At 41.2% G+C, this 21,239-nt stretch overlaps 1 protein-coding gene across 2 annotated transcripts in view; it reads right to left on the reverse strand.

Annotated features, from left to right (window-relative positions):
* The window catches only part of CTSO (cathepsin O), a 40,297-nt gene that overhangs the window by 1,889 nt on the left and 17,169 nt on the right, over positions 1 to 21,239 (reverse strand). The window contains exons 3-7 of one of the 2 annotated variants that reach the window (XM_033941621.1): positions 20,338 to 20,468; positions 15,971 to 16,138; positions 10,772 to 10,893; positions 4,047 to 4,210; positions 1,125 to 1,217 (exon numbers count right to left, since the gene is read on the reverse strand). In XM_033941621.1, coding sequence (XP_033797512.1) covers positions 1,125 to 1,217; positions 4,047 to 4,210; positions 10,772 to 10,893; positions 15,971 to 16,138; positions 20,338 to 20,468 — 678 coding nt within the window. The remainder of the gene's footprint in view (positions 1 to 1,124; positions 1,218 to 4,046; positions 4,211 to 10,771; positions 10,894 to 15,970; positions 16,139 to 20,337; positions 20,469 to 21,239) is intronic. The other variant, XM_033942517.1, reaches the window with a different exon arrangement.

Genomic DNA, 21,239 nt, shown 5'->3' on the forward strand with positions numbered 1-21,239 from the left:
TTCCCGGGTGTGCTTGGGGGGGGGGGTCCAGTGGGGGTGTGCTTGGGGGGTCCGAGTGGGCTACCTTTGGGGGGTTGGGGTGTCCAGCAGGAGGGACTGGGCATCTCTCCTACCAGAGAACTTTAGGGGGTTTGAGGGACTGTCCGGCAGGAGATATTGGGCATCTTGCCTGCCAGCAATTGTTGTGTGGGAGTTGCGGCGGGTGTAGGTAGGAGGGACTGGGCATCCCTCCTGCCATCATCAGGGGGGTCATGGCAGGTTCTGGTAAGAGGACTGAACATTCCTCCGACTATGATTGTTACAGGGGTGGGGGGGGGGGGGAAAGATTGCCTAGGCCGGTGAGCTGACCGCGGCAGCTGCATTCAGTTCAGTGGCCCAATCCGGAACTTATACCTATTTTGACTTCGTCTAAGTCAAAACATATAAGTTTTGTCCAAGCAACCTGTCAAAATTTTGATTATTGCTGCAGGATGACTAAGGGCCTCCTTTTACTAAGCTGTGCTAGCGGTTTTAGCGTGTACTTAGCGCGCTCTAACAATTCCCCGCGTGCTAGACGCTAATGCCCTCCTTTGAGCTGGCGTTAGTATTTTTCTGCGTAGCTTGGGGAACAGCGCATGCTAAAAATGCTACCGCAGCTTAGTAAAAGGAGCCCTAAGTCTAGGTAGGCCCACATACCGCCCACCTCCCGCCCTAACCACTCCTCAAAAAATGCCTCTTTTCACTCTGGGTGCACAGTAGCAATGAAAAGGCTTCAGCTGCTTTTAGATACGTCTAAAACCTGTTTCGATTATCGGTACTTGGACAACCTGTCTTTTTGATCGTCTAAGTGCCAATTTAGGCGGGTTTTTAGATGTATTTTCATTTTGATTATGAGCCCCATAATATTTTAATATTATCCTGCTCTGGCAACTAAAAATTGGTAAATAAAAAAAGCCCAAGAGCAGAGTTTAACGCTCCATGAGAGGTTTGCTTTTTTTTTTTTTCTATCATATAAGAAAACTTAAAATTATTTATCCTTTGTCTAAAACTTAAATCTGTTTTGGTGTCTTCACGATAATTTCTTGTATCTGTTTGTGCAGCACTGTATGGAGAAACATTAAGCAGTAATACAAGTAGCAACTTACCGCATACATTTTGTCCAATTTTAATATGGACGTAGCCATCTATCCCCCAAGTACTACCCCATGAGTTCTTCACTATCCAGTAAGGAATATCGCCTGTAAAATGAAAGCAAATGTAAAATATATACCTAATTTCAGTCTTAGTATTTATAGTTGTATATAAAAGAAGGTAAAAAAGTGGATCCATACATTAACCCCCCATCTTTTACGAAGGTGCGCTATGCTTTTTAGTGCACGCTAAATAGCGCGTGCTAAAACCTGCGCTAAATACTAATGCGATGCATATTATCCTATGGACGCATTATGTGGTTAGCGTGCGCTAAATCCACGCTAAACGCTTAGCGGCACCTTTGTAAAAGAGGGCCTCACTTGTTCTATTCACCAGATGGATTGATATACAGTGGCCTGATATCCAGAAAATATCCAGAATAATCCTTAACCAGACAGTCAATGAAGTTAACTGGATATCTTCCACTGTTGAATATAACTAAGGGCTGCTTTTTACTAAGCTGCGATAGCATTTTTTAGCGCGCGCTAAACCCGCACTACTCAGCTAGAACTAACGCCAGCTCAATGCTGGCGTTAGCGTCTAGCATGTGCTAAAACCGCTATCGGCAGGTCTAGTAAAAGGAGCCCTAACTTTATCCAGATAAACTTATTCTGATAACCTTAGGCAAGCATTACCATATGGCTCCAGAAGAACATCCAGGTTTTACTTCCATCGAAGGCAATGAAAGTAAGGAGGACAGATTGAGACATCTGGGTTTACTTCCTTCAATGGAAGTAAAACCCGGATGTCTCAATCCGTCCTCCTTTTTCTGGAGCTACATGGTAACCCTAGACAGGATTTCTGGGGGTTATCACTAAATTGCAAAAAAATAAAAGCATTTTACCATAATGGAAGAGTAGTCTAATGGTTTTAACAGCAGTCTGAAAACCAAGGGTCCTGGGTTTGATTCCCACTGCAGCTCTTTGTGATTCTGGGAAAGTCACTTCACCCTCTGTTGTCCCAGGTACAAAATAAGTACCTGTATATAATATGTGAACAGCTTGATTGTAACCTTAGAAAGGTGGTATATCACACCCCCTTTCCCTTTTTTAGCTAGTAAAATGAATAATTACTAGATTGTTGGTTCAACGTTGCCTTGATAATGGATGGACCATGCAGGTCTTTCTCTGCCGTCATTTTACCTTCCCCAGCCACCTTCTGATGAATCTTCTCTTCATTCGTGTTGACCCACGTTGGGAAGAGTTTGATAAGTTTGTAACTTGATTATTGTTGTATCTCTGTTTATATGTATGTTTCACCAATTGTACAGTCCTTCATTTGTTGTGAACTGCCTGGAACTTATGGTTGGGGCGGTATACAAGAATAAAGATTATTATTATTATCGGTTTCCATGCTTCTTATCTCATTTATTCTCTGAATAGCCTTGTTTCTTTCTGTTTTAGTTTTATTTCTCATAAGTTTATGCCCTATTCCTATATGTATAAGCTATGTATTGTGTATGTTCTCTTATAAACCACCAAGAACTTTGGATTTTGCGGGTATATATAAAAAAAAAAAGTACTGGGTTACTCTGATTAATTAACATGGAAGTCAGTAATTTGTGTTTATCTCTGTACCAGAGGTTATTGACTCCCACTGTAAACATGATTTTGTGCTGCTGAAGCTGGGAAAATGCAGATTTCTGGCTGCTGGAAAGCAAATAACAGTCCACAAGTCAGGCCCATTATTATTGAAAGGATCCAGTGGTCTCCCAATGATCATACCCACTTTGCATCTTTCTGTAACCTGGACATGTCAAGTACCAGGTCTAAATTGCATTCATCTGAAGTCCGAGTTAAAGGTCCCATATTTTAGCCCCTCCCTAGTCCTGCTCAAAATACACCCAGGCCACACCCCTGTGATAAGGACATACTGCAGTTTTATAGACGCTCATGATCCTGACTTTATACAATTGAAATTTGGACATCCATAAAATATGGATATCTAAATGCTGGTTTTCAGACATCTAAACTTGAATAGAGTTTCTAAATTAAGAAACTTAGGGGGGAATTTCTCTCTGAGCACACTTCCAAAACACTTATCCTTGTCCTCATCGCCTGGCGCTTAGACGACTGCAACTCACTACCCTCAGGCCTTCTGCTAAACCATCTTGCTCCCCTCCAATCCATCCAGAATTCGGCTGCATGACTCATATTCCGGGAGAGCTGCTTTACTCACGTTACCCATCTCCTAAAGTCACTTCATTGGCTTCCCATCTGTTTCCGAAAACAATTCAAACTCTTCTTACTGACCTACAAATGCACTCACTCAGCTGCCCCTCACTATCTCTCTTCACTTATCTTCCCCTATGATTCCCCCCCCCCCACCCGTGAAGTCCCTGCTTTCTGTGCCCTTCTCTTCAAACTGCCAACTCCAGATTGCTGTCCTTCTGCTTGCTGTGCTGTATGCTTAGAGAAGCTGCCCGAATCCCTATGGCGGGCTTCGTCTCTGGCAGTGTTCAAGGCCCAGTTAAAAGTCCACCTCTTTGAGAATGCTTTTGACTTCTAACTCCTCTCATCTTGGGTTCGTCATCCCCAACCCTAAAAGTCATGTCTGTCTGTTCCAAGTTAGACTGTAAGCTCTTCAGAGCAGGGACCTGTCTGTAAAATGGGTCCCAAACATCTCTATTTTTCCTTTTTATTGTTTGTGAAAGGTAATCTTTTGGATGTGTGCACAATTGCAATGATATTGCTCCTATAATGGAAATAAAAAAGACCTATGAACAAAAACACTCCTTTAAACAACACAGGAAGATGGGCAACTGGGCTAGATGGACCACTGGTCTGACCCAGTAAGGCTAGTCATATGTTCATTTCTGAATATTTCAAAATATGATTATAAAAAACAGAATTAGTCAAACACAGCAATTCTTTTACCTGTTCTGTCAAAGCCCGTAATGAGAACTGCGTGATTTGCTTCTCCACTAGAGCAGTGATATTGGATAATGCCGCCAAGATAATCCTGCCAACTCACCGCATCCACCGTTGCTGCCAAAGGGCCTAGATTGATAAGCTGTGTCATCATTTCTTCTTCAATGTCACTGAAAGTTCAAAGCAACATCATGGTTGAGTCATTAAGGTGATAATTTTATAACCATGTGCACCCATAAAAATATATTGTCCTTATATGGACACACAGCATCGGTGAAAATAGTGTTTATCCCCTTTAGACAATACTGTATTTGGATAAAGCAAAAAGATGAAATTAAATATAAGTGTTACTAGCAGCTTTATTTGTTTGGGGGGGGGGGGAGATGAGAATAAGTTATTTTAAATTAACCCTAAACATTTAGGGCACGATTCTCGAAAATGTGTGTCCTAATGACAGGTGGCAGTAGGCATCTTTCCGCCATCTGGCAGTCAATCGGGACGCATGTTAAAAAACCCCAAAAACCTCTCCAAGGCAAGATGTCCACATTGTAACCTCCGGAGCATATCTATGGAGCTTTCTATATGGACTTACCAATTCACCTGGCTTCCCTGCATACCTCTATATCTCAAGTCAGGAAGCAGGTAAAAGCATGTTGCTTCTTCCAAGCCTTTAATATATATGGTGATTGATTATACACTTATTCCATACCTGGACTAGCTTGCTATATACACTAACTTAGACCAGGTCCTTATATCTTGTTTATTTCAGTATTTATATACCACGTATAGCTAACGTGACCATTTATTTTTTTCATCAAAACGGGACAGCTATTAATATTCATCCCCTCCCCCAATCCTGCCCTAGCCCCGCCCCAATATCTTCCATTCTTTTTTCATGTACATACAATATCTTATTAATTCATAATGGTAAACATAAAATTAAAAAAAAACCCCACAAAGCACACTGTACGCAGAGAAAATGTTAATTATCATTTATGAGTTTCGGGTTTTTTTCAAAGATGTCAAGGCAGATTACTTTAAAATATGCAATGTCACCTCAATAACTACAGAAAAATAGACAAATATAGTGCTAAATATAGACGGCAGATATAAATTCTCAAAACAGACACATTTTGATCACTAAATTTAAAATAAAATAATTTTTCCTACCTTTGTTGTCTGGTGATTTCACGAGTCTCTGGTTGCACTTCCTTCAGGCCCCGCTTTTCAACTCAGCCTGCAAACGTCTACGGGACAATCCTCATCGGTTTAATCCTCCAATTTAATACTTTAACTTCTCTTTAATCTTAAGACAGTTTATATTTTATTAAATCATATTTTTGGGGGAAGTACTTAGCTCTTAGTGCTAAAATGCCAACAGCTTCCTTGTTCACTGCTCAGCATTCTGTGTTCACTGTTTAGCTGTCCATTGCCAACGAAGGCTGCCCGCGTTTCGCTTTAGCTGCATTAGGGTTTTGGACAAAATATCAACGAAAATCGGCAGCTACTTCTCTCTGTGAGCTATCACGCCTACATTTTCAGTTTAAGAACTGAAAAAGAATTTATAAGCGAAGAGAGTATTTTTCTTTTTGAATTTAAAATTTTCTCTCACATTGCCTGTATATGATAATTTGCTTGGTACACTAGAAAGTTTCAAGTTTCAAGTTTCAAGTTTATTATGGGCCTTGATAAATCGCTTAATCGGATATTCTAAGCGATTTACATTTAAAATTTACAATGTAAAATCAAAGAACAATAATAATGCAATACATAATAATACATACAATTTAAATAATGGCTAAAATATTCTAAATTTAAACAATATAAAACACTAGGAAGGGAGGGATGAAATATAATTTTAAAGTAAAGAAGAAACATTAAGGGCATATACAAAAAGGATAGACAGTAATTAAAACATGTTCAACCAAATGATTAATTCATGAAATATAAAATTATGTAGAAAAGGCATCTTTAAAAAGAAAAGTTTTTAACTCAATTTTAAATTTTCCAAGGTCTTTCTCCTCCCGTAAAGAAATAGGGAGGGCGTTCCATGTTTGAGGTGCCGTACAAGAAAAAATAAGTTGTCTTCTTGTATTAATAATTTTTAAAGATGGGATCGAAAGCAGATTTTGTTCACTAGAACGTAAAATTCTCTTTGCAGAGTATGGAATCAGTAATCTATATAAAAAAGCAGGGGTCTTATTAATTAAAGTTTTAAAGATAATTAAACATAGCTTATAAGTGATTCTGTAGTTAACAGGAAGCCAATGAGCCTCTTTGAGAAGTGGTGTTACATGATCAAATTTTTTAGAGTTATTTATTAATTTTATAGCTGTATTCTGGATAATTTGTAATCGTTTTATTTCATATTGTGCAATTCCTTTGAATAAAGAATTGCAGTAATCAAGTTTAGAAATCACCAAGGAGTGAATCAATATAGTGAGTGATTTAGCACAGAGAAATTTCGAGATAGAACAAATTTTACGTAATCTATAAAAGGTGATTTTCACAATGTTGCTGATATGATCATGGAAATTTAGTTTATCATCAAAAATTACACCTAAAATTTTTATATTTTTAACTAATTGAAGGGGAACATTATGAATTGAAATCGGATGAACGAGAGAAAAGTTCTCTTTCCATGGAAATAACATAACATTGGTTTTTTTAATATTGAGCGCCAATCTGTTTTTGTCTAGCCAATGATATACTTGATCAAGTTTCTCATTAATAGATGAGATTTCAACTGTATTATTATTATTTAGAGGGTGTAATAATTGTATATCATCAGCATATGCAAAAACATGAAATCCTACTGATTGGCATAATGTCATTAATGGAGCTAGAAAAATATTAAAAAGTAAGGGTGAAAGAATAGATCCTTGTGGAACCCCATGAAAAATCTGAGATGGAAGGGATGAAGAATTATTGAAATTAACTATTGAAGTACGCTCACTGAAGTAAGATGTGAACCAAGCTAGAACTTCATCTATCACCCCAATAGCTTGAAGTCTAGCAAGGAGTAATTGGTGATCGATTGTATCAAACGCTGCTGACAGATCAAGAGAGACTAACAGCACCGATTGATGGTGATCTAGGAAATATTGAATTGAAGTAGTCATTCCAAGAAGAGAGTGTTCTGTGTTATGGTGTTTTCTAAAACCTGTTTGATTTGGATGTAACACATTAGTTTGTTCTATAAACTCGGATATCTGATTGAAGACAATTTTTTCAGTTAATTTAGCCAAGAATGGAATAGTGGATATTGGTCTATAATTAGAGATTTCATCTTGACCTATATTTTTATCCTTGATAATTGGACGGATAAATGATTTTTTCCAATTTAGGGGAACCGTATGTTGATTTAAAGGGTGGTGCCGTGGTGGATGTCTGGAATGCCCTCCCTGGACAGGTGGTAAAGGCAAAGACAGTGATGGAGTTCAAAAAATGTGTGGGATAGAGACACAAAGGATCCCTGAATAAAAAGAGGCTAGTATCGACACAAAACTGTATAGTTCAAGAGCTATAACATTATTTATTTAATTTTCTATACTGTTCTCCCAGGGGAGCTCAGAATGGTTTACATGAATTTTTTTTCAGGAGCTCAAGCATTTTTCCCTGTCTTTCCTGGAGGGCTCACAATCTATCTAATGTACCTGGGGCAATGGGGGATTAAGTCACTTGCCCAGGGTCACAAGGAGCAGTGAGGGTTTGAACCAACAACCTCAGGGTGTTGAGGCTGTAGCGTTAACCACTGCACCACTCTGGAAATCAAAATATAGTAGAAGTGAGCCAGGTATAGGCCAATGAAGCCATTGTGACATCACTGATGAGGTTGGCTCTTAGGCACTGGTAGAATGAGGCATTATGATGTCACAATACCAGCTCTGGTTATCAGAGGCTGAAACTTTGCACACTATTTATTTATTCAATTTTCTATACTGTTCTCCCAGGGGAGATCAGAACAGTTTATATGAATTTATTCAGGTACTCAAGCATTTATCTCTGTCTATCCTGGTGGGCTCACAATGGGGATTAAGAGACTTGCCCAGGGTCAGAGGTAGCAGTGTGGGTTTGAACCCACAACCCCAGGGTGCTGAGGCTGTAGCTTTAACAAGTGCATCACACTCTCCCCCTTCATTAAGATGAACAGGAGTGTGCAGGATTGGTACTTAAATGGCAGCCTCAGCCAATGAAGCCGATGCCGGACGGACTTCCACGGTCTCGGTTCAGTATGTTGCAAGATGGATAGGGATAAGTTGGAGTCAGCTTGGACAGCAGTGACTCCAGCAGTGGGGCAGAGTGGCCAATGAGGGCGGACTTCTACAGTCTGTGTCCTGTGTGCAGCAATATGGATCAGGAGCAAGAATGCACTTTTTTTTTTTTTACCACATTCAAATAATCGAAGTACGGGTCTTGCCCATTTCAGGGGAGAGGGTAAAATCATTTTATAATGGAACTTAGTAAGTAATGACTTGTTTTGTCATTTTGGATCTTTTCCTACCAAATTTCAAATTTGCGACCGATGAACCTTCCTACCAAAATTCAAATTTGTGACCAACGGACTTTCCTGCCTCACTCACTTCAAGCCCCAGACAATCAGGTTTGAGAACCCGTTACGTATAAAGACAAACTGCAAACCTCGCAGCCCCAGCATGACGGCTGAAATATTGCTTCTGCCTACCCAGAAGCGGTGAGATCCGGACAACCGCAACAATCATGACACTAGCCGCGAAAGCCTAAGAGAGCGTTTGATACGGTTGACCAAGACCTGTTACTTTTTTCCCTGCTTAAAACTCTGAGTACTGCAGCATGACAATGGTTCCTTTCCTGTCTATCAAAATTAGTCACAAATGATTTTCTGGTGGAAAAAAAACAAATGATTTTCTGGGACGATTCGGAGTTCTGGCCAGTAATGTGTTGGGTATGGTTCTACCTATTCAGATGCAGTGAGACCCAGAAGACTGCAACAAGCATGATGCCAGCTACAGAAGCCTAAGAGAACACTGGCACCCAAGTTAATTGGCACTCAATAAAGTTTGCATATACATCTGCCTGAGCGCTATAAGGTACAGCACTTAACTCACCGATCCTGTTCTTGCAGATAACCACAGGAAACTATCCCATGTCATTCTTTAGTGTCTATCTCAACCTAGAAACATAGAAACATAGAAAGTGACGGCAGATAAGGGCCAAGGCCCATCAAGTCTGCCCACACCTCAGTCCTTCTACACCAGCATTCTTCAATGCAAGGCTTGAGGGTCAGGCTGTGCCCATTCATACTCTGAATATAGGATAATAAAGCCATTGTGACATCACTGATAAGCTTTGTTCTTATTGGTGGAATGAGACATTATGACATCACAATATCTGCTCTGGTTACCAGAGACTCTCATTCTCTAGGGTTCAGAGGAGAGCGACACGTCTGATAAAAGGGATGGAAAATCTTTCATACGCTGAGAGATTGGAAAAACTGGGACTCTTTTCCCTGGAGAAGAGAAGACTTAGAGGGGATACGGTAGAGACTTACAAGATCATGAAGGGCATAGAGAGAGTAGAGAGGGACAGATTCTTCAAACTTTCAAATAATAAAAGAACAAGAGGACATTCGGAAAAGTTGAAAGGGGACAGATTCAAAACGAATGCTAGGAAGTTCTTCTTTACCCAGCGTGTGGTGGACATCTGGAATGCGCTTCCAGAGGGCGTAATAGGGCAGAGTACGGTTCTGGGGTTCAAGAAGGAATTGGACAATTTCCTGCTGGAAAAGGGGATAGAGGGGTATAGATAGAGGATTACTGCACAGGTCCTAGACCTGTTGGGCCACCGCATGAGCGGACTGCTGGGCACGATGGACCTCAGGTCTGACCCAGTAGAGGCATTTCTTATATTCTTAACTCTATTAGTGTGGATGACCATGAGCATAGGGTTACCCGATGTCTGGATTTCCACAGATATGTCCCCAGATATGCCCTCCAGAGGTCCAGACGTCTTTTCAAAACCCAGCATTTTGTCCGGGTTTTCAAAAGCCTCCTCTAAATCGCGTCGGCAGGAGGAAATCCCTTCATGTGCGGATTTCCTCCTGCCTGACGAGAGCAGCCAGTGGGGGGGGGGCAGGGCTAGGGCATAACGAGGCAGGGATGGGTAGAACTGGGCGGGTCTGGGGGGCGGGTCTAGGGGGGGGGTCCAGATTTTACTATAGTAAAATCTGGCAGCCTTATGTGGGCATGTCAAGGGCATTCTGAAAGGTTGCGTTTTCAATTGTAGGCTAAGGCCTCAGTTCGCCTAACTTGGGTGCCAGTATTTTTTACTAGCTTTACGCAGGCACCAAGTCAGGTGCCTACAGTTAGGCATGAGAATCAGTGTTAAGTAAGATTCTATAAAGGGCATCCCCTTTTATAAAACTGTGCTTATTGTCAATTTTTTTCCCCGTCAAACATGATTTATTGAATTCAGCCCATGGTGAGGGCCAGGTTATAAAATAAATAAATGGAACTGAAAAACAGAGGGGGTCTTTTACTAAGGCACGCTAGCCGATTTAGCACACGCTAAATGCTAATGCGTCCATAGAATATAATGAGTGCGTTAGCATTTAGCATGTGCTAAATCGGCTAGCACACCTTAGTAAATGACCCCCAGAATGACCTACTGAGCATATGTCTTGCTCCAAAGCGTGCCCATTGATTTATAACAGAAAGTGTAATACCACCATTTTTTTTAAAAAAAAGTCTCACCTGAAGTTATAAGCTTTATAGTCTCTTATTGAAACACCAAAGTCTGAGCTTGGGAAATAGTGGCAAATTCCAGTCTGAGCCTTAAATTCATATTCTGAGGCTCTCACCAGTTTTACCCTTGTCTGTAAAAAAAAAAAAAAAACCAAAATAAAATTTAAATTATCAACCCAGTGCTTATCTCTACAGGCTCTTAAAATTTCTTTGACTTGAGGCGTATACATATAAAAAAATACAAAATTATTTTATGAGCCCCTTTTACAAAGCTGCGGTAGTGATTCTACCGCGGTAAAATCACTGAAGCCTATAGGAATTGAATTGGCTATGGTGCACTTGCTGCGATAGAATCACTACTGTGACTTTGTAAAATGGGTCCTAAGAGTCTGCCCTGTGATACTAACAAAATCGTTATTCTGAAAAGCAATATTTTCTTTAGGAACAAGTACCACCTGACAGTAGGATTGTCATTGCCTATTGAGGTCATCAGCAGTCCAGGGGTGTCAAAGCCAGTACTCAAGGGCCGCAATCCAGTCGAGTTTTCAGGATTTACCCCATGAATATGCATGAGATCTATTTGCATGCACTTCTTTCATTGTATGCTAACAGTTCTCAGGCATATTCATTGGGGAAATCCTGAAAACCCGACTGGATTGCGGCCCTCAAGGAGGGACTTTGTTAGATCCCTGATCTAACATATTTAACTGAACACAGGGAGAATTACTTCTAACTAGCAAACTAATATTTCACAACACTGGAAGCCAGAGGGCAGATATACAAAGAACCTAGATAATCCAAACATACAACTTGAAGAATCTTAACCCCCTCTTTTACAAAGGTGCGCTAAACTTTTTAGCGCGCAGTAAATATTATCGCAGGCTAAACACGCGCTGAATGCTAACGCCTGCATGTTATCCTATGGACACATCAGCGTGTGCAAAATCCGCGCTAAAACGCTTAGCGCGCCTTTGTAAAAGAGGCCCTAAGTTACTCAAATTGCAGTCTCAGTAGTGAAGAATCTTAGAGAGTAAACTTGTACAGTGTTAATCTAACTTGGGACTTCATCCACCCAGGACACTAATCGAAATTTCTTTTGTGCCCTTACTGGGGTGGTGTATTCATCATTGGTCCATTTGTAAAATAGTTTCCAATTTGGCCAATATACCAACTCATATGTGCATCTGAAAGAAGGAAAGGGCTAAAGTTAACTGCTTCCTCCTTTTTTCTTCTTTCAGATGCACATATGAGTTGGTATATTAGCCAAATTGGAAACTATTTTACAAATGGACCAATGATGAATACACCACCCCAGTAAGGGCACGAAATTCCGATTAGTGTCCTGGGTGAATGAGGTCCCAAGTTAGGTTTAACACTGACCATACCTCTCCCTATGCGCCCCAGCATCCTTCTAGCTTTCACCGTCACCTTTTCAACCTGTTTGGCCACCTTAAGATCATCCCATACAATCACACCCAAGTCCCGTTCTTCTGTCGTGCACCCCCTAAACTGTACCGTTCCTTTGGGTTTTGCAGCCCAAATGCATGCCCATAAACCCCTGTAATCACTGCATTGATATTGAAACATGTGCACTCCCCTATACACCCCCAAACCATTTTTTACTAGCTTATAAGTGACTCCTGCAGCCATAAGGGCTAATGGGGTGGTAGATAAGTGGGTCTAGGGGATTCTGGAGGTGGTTTGGGGGGGGGCTCACCATGACCTATAAGGGAGCTGTAGTGAGATGAAGACATGGCACCCTTTTTGTGAAGTTCACAGCAGTGCCCTGTAAGGTACCCCACTATTTGGGTGCCATGTCTGGGTGTTCAGTCCATCACTTTGCAGATCCCTCCCACGTCCAACAGGGCTTGTTCTAGGCGTTTTTGACTTGGATGAAAAGTTGGACGAAAATGTGGTATAAAGATGGACGATTTAGCGGCTTGGACGATCAGATCGGCAGGGCATATAGTTAGACGATTTTCGAAATGAAAAAATTTGGACGTATTTTTCGAAAATGTGTCCTAAACTATTTTTTACTTTGGACGACTTGTGACTTTGACAAAAACGGACTTAGACATTCCTTTCGATTATGCCCCTCCACATGTTTAAACACCATATAGTTTCTATATTACATATATTGCTTCATGCTTCTCTGATACTTTTAAGACTGTACATTCTGAGGTCAATATTTATAGGCAAATTTTTGGAGTTAGTTGGTCAAACCTTGGTGGTTTAAGTTTTTCACTCTACACCCGCTACATTTTATCTAGGAAAAAGATTACCATATTTATTTAACCGAGTTATCTGGATATATTTAATGGCACACTGATTAGTCTGAAACAGTTATCCAAATAAAGCTGCATTGTTAATCTTCCCACTCAGTGTCTTTCTAAATATGGACCTTAATTTGCTTAGAAGAAACCAATTCTGATAAATCTATATCAAGGCTGGTGTTAGAGGAGTACAACCAGGGCAATTTCCTCAGCCACCATGGTGCAGTACAAAACCAAAAAACAGCAAGGGAATATATTTATCCAAGGTGATACTTATAAATCACTGTTGTACTAATCACCTTTGTTTTACTTCAAACTCTAATTTCAACACAAAGCTGATGTGGTTAAGTGAACACTCAGACCCGCAGCTGAGGTCCGGTGAAACAAGTTCTCGGAGCAGCTGTTAAGGAGACCATCATGGTTGTTCACAGTCTCCTCCACCAAACAAAGACTAAATAACAACAAATAAACTTAAAATAAAATAAAATAAATTTAACAACAACTTAACTTTGAATGGTGTAGATCAGGGGTGCCCAACACGTCGATCGCGATCGACCGGGTCGCTCGGGAAGGCAATGCGACGTCGATCACGGAACCCCATCCCGGGTTCCGTGATAGACTCATGTTGCCGTCCCGATCGACCAGCCGATCAGCCTTCCTCTCCCTGTGGTTCCCCACCGGTCATCACTTCATGCACACCCATTCTCGCTGCGTCTTCCTTGCCCGACTGCCAGAAACCCGTCTCTCTTGCGCGCCTTTGTCCCCGGCGCGCTTTTGACCTGATACCCTTGCTTTGTCCCGTAGAAAATCTTTGATAGAGCTGGGGGATGATGTCACTTCCTTTGGGAGAAAGCGGGAGGGAGGTCTAGGGAAGTCACGTCACTGGAGAGCTGAGCGCGCGGCTGCCCCTGGCGGAATCAAGCCGCCAGACTGGAGAAAGGCGGTTCAGGAGCAGGAGGTGCTCTGCCCAAAAATGCAAGAACTGCTGCTGCTCTGGCATATTGAGCCTGAAAATGGGAAGTTGAGGAGGGGGGGGGGGGCTACGCATTTTTGTAAGTGCCGTGCTGAAAGGAGACTGGAACGGCTCTCATGGAAGGATTTATAGTCTGGCTTTTTCTTTTCCTCGGCCCTGGGCGTCCGGAGATTTGGGCCTGCAGAAGCCTCGCGCTGACCAGCATTCCTCTCCCCGACGTCAATTCTGACATCGGAGAGGAATTTCTGGGCCAGCCAATCGCTGCCTGGCTAGCCCGGAACTTCCTCTCCCACATCAGAATTGAAGGGGAGCGGAACCCTGGTCAGCGCAAGGCTTCTGCAAAGAAAGCTTGGGGCGGTGGTGGCTTGGAGGCCTGTTTCCCGGTAGCGGTGGAAAACCTAGTGGCTTGGGGGAGGGAGGGAGAAAAAAACAAAGGGGGCAGGCAGGGAGACAGAAAGAAGGGGGGACAGGGAGACAAAGAAAGAAGGGAAACAGAAAGAAAGAGGGAACAGGGTGACAGAAAGAAAGTGGGCATGGAGAGAAAGAGAAAGAAAGAACAGGAGGCAGGGAGAAAGAAAGAGAAAGTTGGGGGGAGAATGAGGTCTGGAGGAGAGAAAGCATATAGGAGGCTGAAAGAAGGGAAGAAATATTGGATGCAGGAGTGGGCTGAAGTCAGAAGATGTCAGAAGAAGAAGTGCAGCCAGAGTGAAGTGAGAAGAAGTCAGAAGAAGAAAGTGCAACCAGAGACTCATGAAATCACCAGACAACAAAAGTAGGAAAAATGATTTTATTTTCAATTTAGTGATCAAAATGAGTCCATTTTGAGAATTTATATCTGCTGTTTATATTTTGCACTATGGCTCCCTTTTACTAAACCTCAATAGCGGTTTTTAGCGCAGGGAGCCTATGAGCGTCGAGAGCAACGTGGGGCATTCAGCGCAGCTCCCTGCACTAAAAACTGCTATGTGGTTCAGTAAAAAGGGAGGGGGTATATTTGTCTATTTTTGCATGGCTGTTATTGAGGCGACATTGCATAGTCATTTGCCTTGACCTCTTTGAAAAAAACCCCGGAATATGAATTATAATTAACATTTTCTCTGCCTTTCAGTGTGCTTTGTGGGGGTTTTTTAAAAAATTATTTTATTGTTGGTAGATCATTTTGACTTGGTCATTTTAAAAGTAGCTCGCAAGCCCAAAAAGTGTGGGCACCCCTGGTGTAGATGATACACAAGACTGCTCCGGAGGGTCGGTATTGTGAATAAACGGAGGAGCCCGGAGCAGTCTTGTGTATCATCTACACCATTCAAAGTTAAGTTGTTGTTAAATTTATTTTATTTTATTTTATTTTAAGTTTATTTGTTGTTATTTAGTCTTTGTTTGGTGGAGGAGGACTGTGAACATCCATGATGGTCTCCTTAACAGCTGCTCCGAGAACTTGTTTTCACCGGACCTCAGCTGCGGGTTCTGAGTGTTCACTTAACCACATCAGCTTTGTGTTGAAATTAGAGTTTGAAGTAAAACAAAGGTGATTAGTACAACAGTGCAGTACAAAACCAACCATAGCTGAACTGTTGATAGGCTTTAGAGCTCACTCCCAAATTTCTGTCCTAGGCCCCCAGCAAAACACCCTGACCTACACAAAAATGACACGGAGACAGACTTTGTCTCCATCCCCAGGGATAAACCGTTGGAAACCATCTCATGTCATTCTTGAGGGTCTATCTCAATCTCAGTCCTTCTACACTAGCATTCTTCAATGCAAGGTTTGACGGTTAGTGGCTGTGCCCATTCATACTCTGATTCTTCCCACTTTCATTAAAGAAAGACACTGGAATGGTTTCCCACAATTAACCGCAGGATGGGGACAAATTCTGCCCCGTGTTGTTCTCTGAGACATATCATATTAACATTCTAAGAAGCAGCAATTCACACATTAATAGATCTTAATGAAAGGTTAATAACCTTATTTAACCAATGCAAAGCATTAATAGTGGATCCACCGTTGCAGCCATTATCCTCATATGAACAGTCAATGACTTGCTGAACACTGAGCTCCTCTAGTAAATTCTCATTAATTGCATAGGCTGATTCTATTCCACCTACAATGCTGAAAGCCCAACAGCCTCCACACTAGAAAACAAAGAAAGAAACAGAAACCAGCAAAATAAAAAGATCACTAAATATAGGTAGAATAGGCAATACTTCTGAAAAAGCTAAAGGTTTTAACCCCTTCCCCTAGCTCCCCAAAAGATTTCTGATCTGCAAGTGGGGTATTGTTGCCAGGTCATTTGTTCGGAGTCGGATAACAACATCAGGGTTCGAATCCTTTGTTTCTTCCCTAATTATAGTCACTATGTATCTGTGTTCTTGGTAGCCGAGGATCCCGGAAGGCATTTCACTATTTTGGGCTCCTTGTCCTGTGTTCCCAAGTATATTAGTGAAAGGAGGAAGACAAAAAATGGAATTGCGAGGTTGAAAGAAGATATGAACCACTATATAGAGAGTGATGAGAAAAAAAGCAAACATGCTATGCAAATACTTCTGTTCTGTGTTCACAGAAGAAAATCTTTGAGAAGGACTGTGATTGGCCGGCAAAGTTACACATGAAAGCAGAGTGGATACTGCGTCGTTCACAGAAGAAAGTGTTGATGAACAACTTGAACAATTGAAGGTGGACAAAGCCAGGGGACTGGAAGGGATCCAGACCAAGATATTGAGGGAGCACAGAGTGGTTCTGGAGGATTCTTTTAAAGATTTATTCAATAAATCTTTAGAGACGGGAGAGGTTCCACGAGACTGGAGAAGAGTGTATGTGGTCCCTTTTCACAAAACTGGTCGCAAAGATGAAGTGGGTAACTAAAGCATGGTCAGCCTCACTTAAGTTATTGGAAAAATGATGGAAGCGCTGCTGAAGGAAAGGATAGTGAATTTCTTGGAATCTAATGGTTTACAAGATCTGAGGCAACATGGCTTCACTAAAGGTAAATTGTGCCAAATTAATCTAATTGAATTCTTTGACTGGGTAACTAGAGAACTGGATCGAGGATGTGCGCTATATGCAATTTACTTAGATTTCAGCAAAGCCTTTGACATAGTTCCTCATAGGAGGCTCTTGAACAAAATTAACAGGCAGAAGTTAGGGCCCAAAGTGGTGAACTGGATTAGAAACTGGTTGACAGACAGATGCCAGAGGATGGTGATTGACGGAATTTGCTTGAAGGAGGGGAAGGTGAGTAGTGGAGTGCCTCAAGGATTGGTGCTAGAGCTGATTCTGTTCAATATGTTTGTCAGCGACATTGCCAAAGGATTAGAAAGTAAGGTTTGTATTTTTGCGGATGATACCAAGAATTGTAACAGAGTGGATACCCCAGAGGGAGTGGAAAACATGAAAAAAGATCTGCAAAAATTAGAATGGTCTAACATCTGGCGACCAAAATTCAATGCATAGAAGTGCAGGATGATGCATTTGGGAGTAGAAATCTGAGGGAGCCATATGTGCTGGGAGATTAGAGGCTAATGTACACGGACAGGGAGAGGGACCTTGGGGTGGTAGTGCCTGAGGATCTGAAGGGAACAAAAAGCAGTAGTTGTAGTCAGAAGGATGCTAGGCTGTCTAGAAAGAGGAGTAACCAGCAGAAAAAGGGAGGTGTTGATGCCCCTGTATAGGTCGTTGGTGAGAATACACTTGGAGTATTGTGTTCAGTTTTGGAGGCTGTATCTAGTGAAGGATATAAGAAGACTTGAAGCAGTCCAGAGGATGGTGATGAAAATGGTAGGAGTTTGTGTCAAAAGAAGTACAAGAAGAGACTGGAAGACCTGAATATATATATTCTGGAGGAGAGGGGAGATATGATTCAGACGTTCAAATACTTGAAAGGTATTAACGTAGAACAAAATATTTTCCAGAGAAAGGAAAATGGTAAAACCAGAGGGCATAATATGAGGTTGAGGGCTAGTAGATTCAAGAGTAATGTAAGGAAATTTTTCTTTACAGAGATTCCTGGAATACGCTTCTGAGGGAGGTGGTGGAGAGGAAAACGGTGACAGAGTTCATAAAATTGTGGGATGAACACAGAGGATCTCTAAGCAGAAAATAATGGTATATATTGAAGAACTAAGGCCAGTATTGGGTAGACTTGTACGGTCTGTGTCACGTATATGGCCTATTAGTTGAGGATGGGCTGGGATAGTTTAGATGAGCTGGAGTGAGCTTTGACTGAAACATTACATTACATTATCATTTATATACCACATAACCTATTCAGTTCCATGCGGTTCACAATTTAAGAAGCTGAGACAATGTCAGGAATTACACAAGTAACAGATAATTAAGTCCTGATTTTATATTACAAGAATTTTTCAAATAGATAGGTTTTCAAGAGTTTCATGAAATGTTTATACGATTCAGCCTTAACAATTAGTCGACTAAATTCCTTGTCCCTGGTTGCTGCCTGAAACGAGAATAACCTATCAAAATATTTTTTATATCGACATACCTTAACAGAAGGAAATGCAAAATATGATAAAAGGCGATGAGGCCATTTAGATGTTACCAATAGATGAACAATACCTGGCAGAGCTCTGGGTTTCTGGCCCAGAAATATCTAAGAAGAAGAACAAATTAAATTAAATCATTAAATTATAGAGAGTGTATGTTTGGGCAGAATGGATGGACCATTCAGGTCTTTATCTGCCATCATTTACTATCTTGCTATACTGATGTGACCCAGTATGGCTATTCTTATGTTTTTATGTCATTTCCACAGTGACCAATCCAGGTCAGAATCACCTAGCAGAAACCCAAATAGGAGCAATATTCCATGCTGATATATTTATTTATTAAAAAAATTATATACCGCATACAACTAGTGATTACAATTTGAGCATTAATTTTCAGCGCTTTAACTGGAGGTTATTAGTTTTTTAGCATGGTATTTTTTCTCCAGTTCCTCTTGAAATCTTGTTTTCCTAAACAACATCATTAATCGTGAATGGTGAGACCTTAGCTAGAACTTCAACAGAACGAGACTTGGGAGTGATCATCAGCGCAGACATGAAAACTGCTGATCATGTGGAGAAGGCTTCATCTAAGGCAAGACAGTTGTTAGGTTGCATCCGCAGGAGTTTCGTCAGCCAGAAGCCTGAAGTCATAATGCCATTATACAGAACCATGGTGAGACCTCATTTGGAATATTGTGTGCAATTCTGGAGGCCACACTACCGAAAAGATGTGCTGAGAGTAGAGTCGGTGCAACGGATGGCCACCGGGATGGTCTCGGGGCTCAAGGATCTATCGTACAAGGAAAGGCTGAAAAATTTGCGGCTGTACTCTCTCGAGGATCATAGGGAGAGAGGAGACATGATCGAGACGTTTACGTATATTACCGGCCATATCGAGATGGAAGAAGAGATTTTCTTTCTCAAAGGACCCTCAGCCACAAGAGGGCATCCGCTCAAACTCAGGGGCGGGAAATTTCATGGCAACATCAGGAAATATTTCTTCACCGAGAGAGTGGTTGATCCTTGGAACGAGCTCTCGGTGCAGGTGATCGAGGCAAACAGCGTGCAAGAATTTAAGAGCAAATGGGATGCCCATGTTGGATCCCTTGGAGGGTTAAGCCAAGGGAACCTGTCACCAGGAGTGGGATCCCTAGGATAGTAGACTTGGGGGTGGGTCAGTAGAGTGGGCAGACCTGATGGGTTGTGGCCCTTATCTGCTGTCATCTTCTATGTTTCTAACTTTAGGTAAGCTATATAGAATTTGGTAGTAATTGCTTAACCTTCCCAAAAATGCTTGAAATTTTGTAAGGAATGATTTTATTTCATAGACTCGTAAACATACACATCCAGGGTGGATGGGGAAAGGGAGTTGCACTGGAATTTGATTCAGGGATTTTATGGATTGTTTCTTGAAGGTTTTATTTTATTTGAGTATTGGGTGGGAGGGTGGGGGGGAAATATAATTGTACATTAATGTCTGAAAGTTTATTGTGCTTGTCTTGTAATATTTTACATTTATGAATTATTTGTTGCACAATTGTAGTTTGAAAATTCAATAAAGATTTTTTTTAAAAATTCCTGAAACAAACACTCTCGACATTTAACAGAGATGGTTTGCGGTTACTGTGCATTCATTTTGACAGCTATCGTGTGGCAATTGAAAAACCTTACCACACTTCCTACACAGATTTATGAGATCATCACTTTCAGATAAAGTGCCATGACCCAATGGGGTTGTAAATGTAGACGTGGACCACATGCTTACTGACACTTTTTTTTCTGGTCGTGTTAAACTTATAATACAAAAATAGGAAAACTCTGAAACTTACTGACAGCTGATTTCTCACTGGTGTCACAAGGTTCTTGTCCCTCCAGTCAAATCTAGCAGGTAAAATTGCCTCTTTTGCAGACGTTGTGACATACTTTGGAAGTTCAACAGCTTTGCTTTGTAGGTAAATAGCTTAAGAGAAACATAAATCAGGCATTCAACATGCACAAAAACGAAAAAGTTATTTTGTGGTAACTTCTATCTACACATCCGCTTAAACAGGATATCTTACGGTTCTATGCATGAACTTTGCTCTATTTCTTTTTGATCCAACAAACTTAACTATTGTTTTCAAGCCAAACATATTTAAGCATACGTTGCTTTTGATTTATTTACAGATCCTGCTTTTCATGACCTTACCTGTGACTAGACTTGAATTTTCTTTGTAAGATATTCCTCTTCAACTGCTTTATTGATTTTGATCATACAGTACCTTGCCTTCTCTACCCACCATAGCCTCAGGGACATTCTTAATCTAGAAATACTGACCTTAAGTCTTCTTCGCTGCTTTCTCTTTTGAAACACGCTTTCAACATACAACTAGTTTTTCCTTTATCCACTTTTCTGTATTATCTGATTTTTCAAGTGTTGGTACCCAGACAAGTTAGGCCAATATAACACCTAGTTTATCTTGCCTAGATAGTTATTAAGATACCGATGCTGATTATCAGTGAGACCCAAATAACTTCCAGCTCTGCCTTAGCTCTGTGCCTGCACTGTCTTGGAACTATTTGGATAGTGCTGAGGCGATCAGGGTGTTATTAAGACATGGGGGAAGCTTCTGCTTGCCCTGGATGGAATGTTGCTACTCTTTGGGTTTTGGCTAGGTACTAGTGACCTGGATTGGCCACCGTGAGGACAGGCTACTGGGCTCGATGGACCATTAGTCTGACCTATCACTGA

The sequence above is a fragment of the Geotrypetes seraphini genome, chromosome 1 (assembly GCF_902459505.1).
Source record: "Geotrypetes seraphini chromosome 1, aGeoSer1.1, whole genome shotgun sequence".
NCBI lineage: Eukaryota > Metazoa > Chordata > Amphibia > Gymnophiona > Dermophiidae > Geotrypetes > Geotrypetes seraphini.